We start from the raw sequence: 12,281 nt of genomic DNA on the forward strand, positions 1-12,281 counted from the left end.
ATCGTCAGTTGTTGAGTGTATTTAAAAACTGATTACTTTTATTTGAATTGAAAGATATACTATATTTACTTCCTGATCGTCAAACCTATCCGTTTACTTGAGTGGTAAGTGGAAATGAAATAGTAGATTGATTGTTTATGATTATTATTAGCAGCACATCCAAGGGGAGAGAGAGGGTAAAAAAAATAAAAAACCTCCCCCGCGCAGGACGACCGAACCCACTTCAAGTCTCACGCTCTCACTCCCCCCGTGGCCCCGACTACTAGTCGATTCGGCTTGCGACTTTCCCCTCCCTCATCACTTTTACCCCCTCCAAGTCTGCATATGATTCCGGTCGCTAACGTTTGATGTGCGCAAATCACCTGCAGCCTTCCTTACACTTGTCTCTCCAACAACCGCTGTATCTATTCCTAACCCACATAAACAACAGCCCCTCGGTCTCATGAGCCCGTGTGGGTTGCGCCAACAAACGCGTCTTGCGATTATCATCTCACTCTGCTTTCCCATGGAGGGTAATCCTTCGCTTCCTCTGTGGACTGCATGAGGACCATCGTTCGCTACTGTCATTCTCTTTGCGACCTGATTATTATGTCTCCTGCCCAGTATCGCTTTCTTTCTCTCTAGACGACTGGGACTGGGTACAACTCTCACTAATTTGGTGTCATTCTTTGAAACCGCTTCGGTCTTTTACTTAGTGACTTATATTTTGTAAATCGCGGACTCTCGTTCTTTACTCACCTTTTTTTTTTTTTTTTTTTTTTGTCTTAATCGACTGATTTAATTTATCGACCTTCGCTTCTTCTATTTCCTACCTCGTACTTTCCAATACCCCGTTGCGCGCGATCTCGGCTTCCTCAACGACCATTATGGCGACCGTGACCAACGCTCCATCGGACCTGCCGTTAGAGCAACTTACACTCTACCAGGCTTCCGACCCATACCTGTCGTCCATATTCGTCTTCTATGGCCCCGTTGCAACGGCAAATGCCACCGTCAGCAGCTCGCGCATCCAGGCGCATATCTTGACCCCCGCAGGCTTCCAGAGCTATCCACGAATTACCATTTCGCCCGCCGCACCGTTATATGCCGCAGTCAATCATCTACCCCGCGAGAAACAAGGCGATGAGGTGTGTCGAGGTCTTGCCGTCAGTATGCTGAAGTACTTCGCAGAGCTGTCCGAGCCCGCCAAGGAGTGCTTGCAAGCGATAGCACGTGCGGGGAAGGCAGGTGGAAATATCCCCAAGATGTTCGATGAGATGCATGCGGCGGATTTAGCGAATCGCATGGTCAAGGTGGAGCATAAAACGGACATACTCCGCGATATACGGGGCGCGTTCCAAGAGCGCAAGGTTCCATGGGTTGACATCGACGTTATGCTTCCGCCGGGGACTATCCAACCTCCTTCGCGGCCCGACAATGATGGCCTTGATGACGACAATGCCGATTTCGAGGATACTCCAGATCTTCAGTACGGGCAATATACGTCTCTCATCCGAGGCTTGGGGGCGCCAATGTTCCTGCCAACGTCGCGGCTAAAACGAGCGCCATCGCAACCCACGAACGTGAGCAAGTCCAAAGTGTTCACCAAAAGCCAGAAACAGGACTTCCGTCTAAAGATGTGTGAATTTGTGGACACGGAGGAGAGATATGTGAATAAGCTTTATACTCTTGTGCGCCATGTGGCGGAGGAGTACCGGCTGAAAGCTCAAGGAAGGGGGCCCTCGAGTACTAGCCCTGATGAGGCCGCTCTGGCCACTCTATTCCCCCCCTGTCTTAATGAGATTCTCGACGTCAATATGGGTTTCCTAGAAGTGATACGTCAGGTACTTGAAGATACCGAGAAGGAGGCCATTGAAGATATCACAGTCGACACGGAACTCTTGTCGTCTGTATCGCAACGACACTCATCGAAGGAGGAGGGAGATGCAGTTGGCGCCGTCGCCTTCGCGCACGCCCTCATTGAGTGGTTCCCCCGATTCTCCGATCCTTATGCAGACTATATGCGTGCCCATACAGGATTTACCCAAACACTTAATTCGTTCATGAGGGACAAACAATCCAGCTTTTCGAGGCGTGTCCATGACACCGGGGAGCAATTGCTACGGTCACTGCTAATGGAGCCTGTCCAACGGTTACCCCGTTACAGTCTCTTAATCGACACTATGACGAGCAGTCTTCCTTTGATACACCCGGCCGTCCGACCATTCCTGAAAGCGCGAGACATCATCAAGGATATATGTTCGCTAGATGATCCTTCATCGACGAACCATGATCAAAGCTTCCGCCGACTAAAGGAGTTAGTCGATGGTTGGCCATCAACCATATTGCCAACTGGTCGTCTGATAACAGCTGTCGATTTCTACGAGCTGTCACCGCCATATCAGCTAGACAATCCGGGCTCCGATCCTACCGCTGGTATTATGTTGATATACAAGAACTGCCTGGTACTACTGTCGAAAATCCCTGGCAGCAAGACAACCGCACGCGGTCTGTTGGCCGAATTGGACAACGCGGCATCAGCAGCCAATGGCCCGGGTGGCTCATTACCATCAACTGATATCCGTGTGGTGCAAGTATATGATCTCCACACTGTGCGTTGCATGCAATCCACGTGCGGACGGATCTTGTTCCTGTCACCTACATCGGTGAAGTCGCGTCCAAATCAAAATACAACCGTTGATCTTCTGGCCTTGGAGCCGGCTTCCATGTATGAGGGCCGGGCCAGTCGAGTGATTGAAGAGATTGTAAAGGCAAAAATCGAGGGCAGGTTCTCCGAAAGTGAGCGAGAAAGCGGCAAATGGTCTCTCCGGAGTCCCACGGGAACTGTTGGAAATATCGGCATCTTGGCATGTGTGTTCGAGGAGGAACCGAGTGCTGCAGTGAATCGAACCGGTCTGTCGAAAGTAAGGGTCGAGTTTGACATCCCAAAACCGCTTCGCAGCAAGTTGTTGAACAGTCCAGATTTGGAGGTGATTGTGTCCGTATCTTTGTCGAGTGAAGACCAGTATCGAGTGGACATAGACTCAGTAGTTGGTATCGCTTCCTCAGATATCGTTACAGTGGATAGCTTTGTTCCTGTGCTGTCCAAACGCCGTAAGTATACAACAATGAAGAAACCCCCTTTCGTGCGAGTACCGGTCTTTCGCTGACGGCTGTAGTCCTGAATTTGCTTTTACCGTTGCATGGCACCCAAAACCGGACCATGACCGAGTCAATTGTGCTCTCCAACTTTGACATACTTCGCTACCTTTCGGGCCATCTCATTGCGCAGCTCAAGGTCCCTCGTACCTTTCGCCCTCCGTCACCCTCAAAACTGCTCTCGAGTCTTCTGGGTGGTAACCAATCAAGAGAAGGCACACCAAGTGTCAAGGCACCGAATTCTGCAACTCTATTGGGTGAATTTCCCAAGATGCCTCCCCCACGGTCCAGCGTCTCACGTTCCAATACCCTACCTTCGGTTTTCCCAGGCAAAGAAGAGAAGAAAGAAGATCCCGTACCCAAGATTTCCGTTGTTGGAACAACATCTTCGAAAGGCTCAGAAAGCCCGTTCAGTGTCTTGGAACAGAGCTTCGCTGCGTACGTTCTATCCCTTCAGTCCCGCAGTGGGAACATCGTTGGGCGGACACTTCGGGGGAGAGACAACGTTGATCGAGCTGCAGTCAATGAGCTGTACAATGTCTTGTTAGAAGATCCCGGACAAATCCAGGCAGCAGCTGAAGTACCCGTCGACACACTTTTCGTAGCCTTCGAGACGTTCATGGCAAACGCATGGCAGGAGCAAATGGGCCCGGTACTAGAGTCCTCGACATTGAAATCACTTCAAAGTCAATTCGACACCATGTACCCCCGCGAATTCGAAGAGAATTTCCGGAAATTCATTGCGGATATGAGTCCGCAGAATCGTCGCGCTTTAGCCTCTCTGGTGCGGTTACTAGCAGAATTACTTGATGCCTCCGGAAACGACGGCGACCGAGGTGCTCTAACGGCCGCTTTTGCAGAGATTCTGACAGCCGAAGGCGATCCGATGCAGCACATATCCCTCTTGGATCGACTGGTTGACGATTTCGATAATCTTTTCGACGAGTTCGTTCCTGGAGGGGCCTCGTTGGAAGGTATTTTGAACTGCGATCAAAGTAAACCCGTTTCACAAACGATGGGCTCAATAAATTCCAACGCGTCGTCCTTTCGAAAGCGTTTTGGTTTCAGTCTGCACCGAGAAAATCAACGATCCGAGGGGGAGAGCAAGGTCTCGTCGATATTAAGGACTCTAAGCAAAAGCAAAGGCACTGGTGATTCAGAGCCTGGCACTCCGAGGGGCTCTTTACTACGTTCGAAATCAATAGATATCGACACGAGCTTAGGCCATCTCCTGCGGCCCGGTTCGCGAGACCGTCCCGGGGCGTCTACATCACAAGAGTATCTTCGAAGGCCAGGGAGTTCCCAGGAGGAGACGGCATCTTTGTCCTCAATTCGAGAAATGCCAACTAATGGAGTTGTGAAAGTGCGGAGAAAGAGGAGAAGCTCTCTGTCGGACCTAAGACCAGGCACAGCATCAACCGACACGTCAGCCGTATCTCCGGAGCAGGAAGAGAGGCCTACTACGGCAGGGTCATCCTCCGACGTGGTGACCCCAACCAAGCAGACTCGCCCACAAATAAGCCACGGTTCAGGCTCCACGCAACGAAGCACCTCCCCCACGAAGAGCGGTTCACCTACTCGGATGACTTCACCTAGCCGGCGATCACCGACGCGGCCTGCCACCCCCAGCCGAAAAGAAAACATTGACCCAAAGTTGTCACAAGTTGAGCGCGGAACTTCTTTGCGAAAGAAAGGGGATGCATCGGTATCACCTACGCAGGACTCTAAGCGGAGGTCACGAGCAACCAGCGTACCCTCATCGAGGGCCCCCGGATTAAAGGAGCGGTCACTCCCTGTTAACGGTACATCGGTACAGAAGCCGCAGAAGCTACGGATGCAAAGTCCACAGAAGGTACATGACTTCTCTTTCTTTCTTTTCTTTTCTTTTATTCTCTTCTCTAAGAAAGTTGCTAATACAAACGGTAATAACAGCTCCGAGATCGTCTTCAGAACGAAAAGAAGGCTCAGAGTGCGGCACAGCTGGGGCTTAAGGACGAACTGTTCCTTATCGGTGAGGAACTACGAGCGCTCAAGATCGCACCACCACAGCAAACCAGGCATGCAAGACAGGATTCTGAACATTTAGATGAGCCTTTCTCGCCAACAAACAATGCGGCCCTCGTATCGCGTGTTCGTCACCTCGAGATGCGCTTTGATACACTATCTTCGGAGTTCAACAGCCGGACATCTGCCATTGAGAAAGATTTGGAGTCATCTCTCGTGGTTAGCGAGAAACGAGCTAAGAAACTTGACGAGCTATATCGTGAAGCCAGCGCCGAGAATGAAGCCCTTTACGACCGGTTCAACTCGGAGCTGAGCAAGGTTGCAAAAGACGTGCGAGCAGGAGATGCTGAAGATGCGCTCAAATCCCAACTCTCTTCAGCGTTAGAGGAGATTGGCCGATTGAAAAAGGAAAACTTCCGGCTGAAGCGAGAGGTTGGAGGTCTGAGAGCTCAGCAAGCCGCGGTGGCCTTACTGAAGGCGAGCGAATGACGATCGAATTGCGGTTTTGGACCAGTGGCCGTTCTCCGAGGCTCTGGTCATGGAAGTATACTTCTTTACCTCTCACTTGCTCTTTTTCGAGAACTGAAATGGGTTGGACACGAGTTACATGCATTTACTAAGGGACAGACGCCTCTGTTTCTTTTTTCATTACTTTTATGCTCGATTGTTGTTGGTCTACGGCGTCAACGCAGCCTTTGAATATTTTCAGGAAGAAATATGACTACTCGGTATAGGGATTCGGTTGGCGAAGTCCAGGAAAGTCTCTTTCTGTTTTCATTCTTTCATACAGCACCTTCCTTACTATGTTGATAAATGCTCTCTTTCTCTTTTTCTTTGGGAGTCGATGCAGATCTTCTTGGCTATTTCCATGTATCCGATGTCTTCGTTCTTTTTGCTTGTCCACTTTTGGCCACTTTTGCACTGAGATAGCGTAGCCATAGGAGTTTACACGTCGGTCATTTTCTATTTCCTTTCTCACCTTGTCTTTTCCTTTCTTTCTACCTTTACTTCACTTGTACTCCTCGTGTCTTACCACTTCCACTATGTCATATTTCACTCTCCTTCTATAATGTAGTATAGCTCCAATAGCTTACAGCCAGCCCATCAATTCCACCGGCTCGTTGTCAATCATCTTATACATCCACTCCCACCGTAATCTCCCAGACATCTGCAAAGACTCCCACATCCCAGGAAACCACAAATCCAGCGTTGGCAACCCCACCGGCAAGTCATACTCAAGTCCACAAAAACCCTTCTCAATTACCACCATGGGAAGCGTAAACCGAGTCAGACCCGGCGCTTCCTGCCCAAGCCGATCCAATAACCCAGCCAAAGCAGGATCCATCTTCTTTTTCTTCTTCTCCGAACGCCCTCCCCGCTCATCAACAACCCGTCGAATCACCTGTAAATCCGACGGCTGCAACGGCCGAACAAGCAGGGACATCACCTCCCCTTTAGAAGTATCCTCAGCCACCTCAACCCCAGCTCCACAAGACCCTTGTCCGGGTGTGAACCCAAATCGCACCCAAAACCGATTATCCCAAAGCATCCAGGACGTATAACCCACCGAAAGCCCCGAAACAGGAACCTCAACCCGAAGACTCGGTAACCGATTCCGCATAAACGGTTGACGGGATAAGAGCCAGGTATTACCACTCTGGACACTTTGATCTGCTTCAGTACTTGTTGTGTCTTGGTCTCCCTTCGTATTCACCGGTTGGAACATCACCCCGCCTAACGTGAACGGTTTCCTCTTTTGGGGGACTGGTTGGTCCTGTGGTGGAAATACAAGGTCTGTGAAGGACTCGTAACTGCGGAGTGGGAAGTGGTTCTCGGGGAATGGGGCTAGGAGGTCGGTTATTCGGCGGAGGGTGAGACATTTGATTTGGTGAGTTCTTTGGGTTTCTTTGCCTTTGGTTTCGGCTTTGTTGGGGACGGTGTTGAGGAAGGAGGTTGGGTTTATTGGGTTTGAGGGGAATGTGAGGGTGATTGTTCCCGCGGGGAGATTTAGATGGTTGATTTTGCAGAAGGTGAGGAGGGTGTTTGAGAGGGAGGTTGAGTTCCGGAGGAGAGATTGACTTGACTTAATCAGAGAGAGGATAGAAGGGCCTTGGAGGGCCTTTGGGAGTTTATCCTCAGCCAGGAGACTACGGATTGCGTTGCGGGGAGTTAGGGTTGGGTCGAAGTTTGTAGGGTCAGAGACGTAGGGGATGTTGTTTTCATGACAGGTTGCTAGAAGGCTGGATTTGGGGAAGGGGAGGAGAGGGCGACAGATTAAGATTCCGCCTGTTGAGACGGTGGTGTCGTTTCTCGCCTGGGCTGAACTACGTTGAGGTCTGGATGGGATCGTGTATGAGGATCCACTCTCAGAGACACCGTAGATACCGTGGCATTCGGGGATGCGTGTCACCTCGGGGATACCTGCTAGACCGGCGCCTTTGGCTCCGGTACAAAGTCGCCAGAGGGTCGTCTCGACGGTATCGTCTTGGTGGTGGCCCATTAAGAGGGCTTCGATCTGGCGGTCTCGACATGCTTTGCCCAGTGCTTGGAAACGGAGTCTGCGGGCGTGCGTCTCGAATGCGGTCACTTTAGATGGTGACTTGGTGCTTTCAGGCCAGGTCAGTTCCAGGATCTCGGACTTGACTCCTAATTTTCTGGTTAGCATTTGTTTAGTATTGAATGCTAGAGTGTATGGAGAAGCATAGATACCGATGTCTTGGAGCCATTGTGAAACCGTATTAGCTTCGCGAGTACTCTCTTCTCTCGCTTTGTGGTCGACGACGAATGCCGTGACGGATATATCATTCGGCCGACTCTTTTCCCATTGTTTACTGAGATATGCTAAGGCCATGGAGTCTGCACCGCCACTAACTGCTAGACCTATAAAGTATTAGCATAGGGATCTACCATTCCTAAAGTTGGGTGTCTTTCGGTGATATCAACTTACCCAATCGGCGCGGGAAGGGCCGCGACAATCGGGAGCCGAGCCATACTCGCTGGAAGGATTCCAGAGATTGCGAGGCACTTATTGCTTGTGTAGCGGTATGGCGACGGATGGAGGACGCTGCCATAGATTTACTGGCGATTTCACCTGTGAGGAAGCCTTCTCGGAGTTTAGTGCTCGGTTGTTAGAAGTGTGGTACGGAGGAAGTTCAATGGATTCAATTCAATCGCAGTGTTTTTGGGTCTTGGCGCGGATGATCCGCTCCGGGGATTTTTATATCAACCTCGACCATGACTATGATTTATACTTCCCCACTTCTACCTAGAATTTAATATCAAACATAGTGCTATTGTCCTGATTGTGCTATCAACAGCCTATATACATACAATCCTTTACGCTCATATGGATATTCACACTATGTGCAGCACTGTACACAGAAGTAAAGTCACAAAGAATTAAAGGGTTAAAGCTCTCCACTCGAATCAAGGGTTATGGATAGAGACGGAGGCCGACCCCGAGGCCGTCTGAGAATGAATACTCCCTGGCGGCGCACTTCCACCTTCTCCTTGCGGCATGCCCCCTGCTTCGGCCGGCGGGTGTGAACCTGCTCCAGCGTTCTGGTTGTCTCTCTCATCCTCTTGACCAGGTCCGGGCATTCGGATTTCCTTCTTTCCATTTGCTTTGTAGTGGAGTACCATATCTCCCGATGAACGCCAAATATGAGTGCGAATCGTCGCCAGAGTCATGTTGGGGGGTATCAGCTAGTTCAACGTTAGGGACCTTCTTGACTGCATCGAACACAAACGTGACATAGACATACAACTTTGTGACAGTACAGTTCCAAGTACTCTTCCGGTTTCATCGCATTCTCTTCGGGTTCGTCAGGATTCGGTGGGTCGATTCGCTCCGCCACATACGCGAGGATCTTCTTCGCTCGTAGCATGCGGTTTGCATTCAGCCGATTGTTGGTTGTGTTGCCATTTGCCACATTGCTAGATGATCATTAGTTTGCTACCTCCCAAGCAATTATGGTATTAGATGGATCCTCTACATACACTTCTGGCTTTACAACAGGTGGCAAAAGATCATCATATGGTTTCAGCGTAAAAGCGATCTTGACGGGTTCCTTGAAAGGCACTTGGTTCTAAAGAGAGTGTTAGCAGCAATGTGGGCCACCATGAAGAGGAGGCATACCTTGAGTAGCAGATCAGCAAGCCAGAGAGGAATCGACTTCTCCAATTTATCGATCTCTTCCCGGATACTTCCTACACTGCCCCGGTAGAGGTCAGAAGCCACAGCGGTTTCTCCCGTTTCTTCTTGTATCAGTACTGCAACACGGTCCGGTATATTCAGTGCCGGTGTTTCATTCTCCTGACTCGGGGCGAAGGCTGGTGTCAACTCTTGCCCTGGGTGTGCAGAGATATGCTCGTCGTATTCAGAGCGAATGCGCTCAATAAAGCCGCCTAGGTTGTTTTCAAACACCTTCTCTTCCTTGACTGAGGACTTGTCGGACTCCTCCACCTTTTCCTCTTGAATCTGGGGTTTAACTTCCGATGAAGTCCGTCCGAGTTTCTTCGGGAAGTCCATTCTGAACTTCTTTCCAAACAAAGAGCTGCCCTTTTTCCGCTCCTCTTTATCAGGCTCCATCGGTGATTGTGGAAGAGCTGTTGGTGTCGGCTCTCCTGGTGTCGGCAATGCCTTATCGGTATCCAATGGAGGTAGGCCATGGGTTCTAGGCGATGAGAGATAGTCACTCGACTTGTCCGACAGAGAGCTCCTCGTCATATCAGCAGTGGGATGAGACGTGAGGTAGTCAGAAAACTCTCCCGGTGAGGTGCCGAGATGACTATTATTGCTAGCATTTGGGTTAAGTGTTGGAGTCGCGAGAGATCCGGGGCTGTTGGCGAACCCGATCCCAAAGCCTGGAGTCGAGGGGCTACCAATAGATTCGTATCCGAGCCTCAGGGATGATATTGATGGGTCAAAAGATGTAGCCAGATTCCGTGATCCATCTGCAAATGGTATATCCATAGGGGCAGAGGTATTCGACAAATTTAATTTTGCAATCTCCTCGGCCTTTGCTAGGGCAGCGCTACGATATTCAGAGTCACGTTTGAGCTCTTCCTCTATCAAAGGAGCAAAGAGCCAGCGCAAGATCCATTTACCTAGGTTGACTATGGTTTGACTGTTAGCTAATACTCCCGAGTGGGTGGTGGAGGGGGGTTGTGTTAAACATACTCCTTTGGTCGTCACGAATCTGTGAATAATCTGACAATTCGGCCTCATCGGCGTAGACCTCGGCATCGAAGCAGCGACCGGGTTCCAGTATCACAGACAATCTTCCAGTACGGATATCGATCGTGCACCAGTGAGCAATGCTTTCAATCGTGTTGAGCTCGGATGCAACATCGTCTATATGACGCTTGCCGTATGACTGAATTGGCACACACTAAAGTCATGGGTTAGTGAGGTCTTCCATAGAGATTTCCCTTTCAGGTGGCTTCACTTAACAAGGCATACCTTGAGAAGGTCCCAAAGAACCACTTCGCCAGCAGAATCCTGCGTCAATGTACGCTTTCTGTCATTCAAAAAGAAATACTTGATCAATCCATGCTGGCCCTCAATTGTGTCATCTGGCAGCGTATGGACAGGAAGTGTAAGCCCCAGGTCGTCGTCTATCTCGGAAGACGGTGACTGCGCATTTGCATTCGAATGCGGTTGGGCAGTTTCGGGTACCCTTGCTTTGGGGAACGTCGATGTGTTCGAGAGCAAAAGAACCGAGTCATACGGAATCTTCTCCGGTCGATTATCTGCCGTCTTCGATTTCTCTGTTGTTGCAGTTTCAGTACCTGACGCAGTTTCTCGCTCCCTTGATGATGGTGGCTCGATGTCGGCAGTGGTGTCCACGTCATTCCAACGGTTAATACTGGATTTTGGTGTCGCAGTCCAGATGTAGTCTCCCGCTGCTACAACATTGACTACTCCGTCGTGCTCTTGCAACGTTGCGACACAGAGACCTTGCTCAATATCCGCCGAGTAGCGCGTGTCAGTTTTCGCAACAAGTCCAGACCGGTCACTCGAGTAAAAGACGGATAGCTGGGGGTGGTTCGAATAAAGCGACCAAACACTGTCATTGTGCATGGTTAATGTGTGCATGCACCTTCCAGCGGTTAGGGACCAGATCTTGACCGTTTGGTCAGACGATGCCGTCATGATCGTATCCCCATCGCGATTTACCAAAATATCTCGAATGTTATCTGTATGTCCGACAAATTTGGTGATCAGCTTCCCCGATTTCGGATCCCACACTCTGACCACACTCTCTGGCCCGCCGCTGGCGATCACAGACGATACGGCCCCGAGTGCATATACAGACCCTTTGGCCGTGCTATCCCCTCCGCAGGCGTCAATATTCAATACCTCCCCGCCGCCATTCAAATCCCACAGGTAGACTTTGTGATCTAGACCTCCGGATGCGACCCAAGAGGCATGGCTCCCCGGTGTGGCCAGAGCTTTAACGTAATCCGCATGTTTCCCTATCGGGTCCGAGACTTCCGTACATTCGGAATGCGGTCGCCATAGTCGTACAGTGGTATCGGAGGATGCAGAGACTAGAGCCGAGTTGTTCTTGGTTAGAACAATGTCATTGATCCAGTGGCTGTGCGCCTGGACTTGATTTCGAAATGTCGTAGGAGCCGGTTTCGAAGCGCCGAAGGTGGGAGGGGAGGATGACTTCAGCGATAGATTTAGATCCCATGAGCAGATGACACCATCGCGACCAGCAGAGTACCTGTTTCACGGACGGTAGTTAGCGCCGAGCTGACGGCGACACCGGAGAAGACAGGAAAGCGAGGACCGTTCCCAGGGCACGGCAAGGATTCCGACAGGAAAGCCGAAATCGAGGAGTTAGAGGGTGCTCACAAAATGGAATTATCTGTGTCAATTTCTAGGCCATTTACCCCCAGTCGATGGCCACCGGGGGCATCAGGCAGAGGTAGCACTGAGCAGAGCGAAAAACAATCGTTAGTGGAGGATCTACTAGTGAGACAGGTGTAAGACCAGGCAGCAGAAGCACCACCGAGAGAGCAAATCGATAGATTGAATTCAACAAGAATAATAACATACCATATGTGATCCTCTGGTGACTTAATTTCCGGGCCATGTAGCGTTGAGGTCCTCCGGAGAGGGCGAGTTG

At 50.4% G+C, this 12,281-nt stretch overlaps 2 protein-coding genes across 2 annotated transcripts; one reads left to right on the forward strand and one right to left on the reverse strand.

Moving 5' to 3' along the window:
• Positions 1–866: 866 nt before the first annotated feature.
• Positions 867–5,631, forward strand: F9C07_8968 (putative Rho guanyl nucleotide exchange factor; the record flags this gene model as incomplete). Its single annotated transcript, XM_041293270.1, has 3 exons — positions 867–3,093; positions 3,159–4,990; positions 5,071–5,631. 3 exons carry the CDS (start codon positions 867–869, stop codon positions 5,629–5,631), a joined length of 4,620 nt encoding a protein of 1,539 aa, XP_041148142.1.
• A 601-nt stretch (positions 5,632–6,232) lies between these two features.
• On the reverse strand, positions 6,233–12,071 carry F9C07_2204346 (uncharacterized protein; the record flags this gene model as incomplete). The annotated part of the gene is made up of 10 exons (XM_071509583.1): positions 6,233–7,788; positions 7,852–8,022; positions 8,090–8,245; positions 8,640–8,847; positions 8,907–9,078; positions 9,142–9,230; positions 9,281–10,260; positions 10,325–10,535; positions 10,607–11,876; positions 12,046–12,071. 10 exons carry the CDS (start codon positions 12,069–12,071, stop codon positions 6,233–6,235), a joined length of 4,839 nt encoding a protein of 1,612 aa, XP_071364589.1.
• Between the last annotated feature and the right edge of the window lie 210 nt (positions 12,072–12,281).

This window comes from Aspergillus flavus, chromosome 5 (genome assembly GCF_009017415.1).
Source record: "Aspergillus flavus chromosome 5, complete sequence".
Taxonomy (NCBI): domain Eukaryota; kingdom Fungi; phylum Ascomycota; class Eurotiomycetes; order Eurotiales; family Aspergillaceae; genus Aspergillus; species Aspergillus flavus.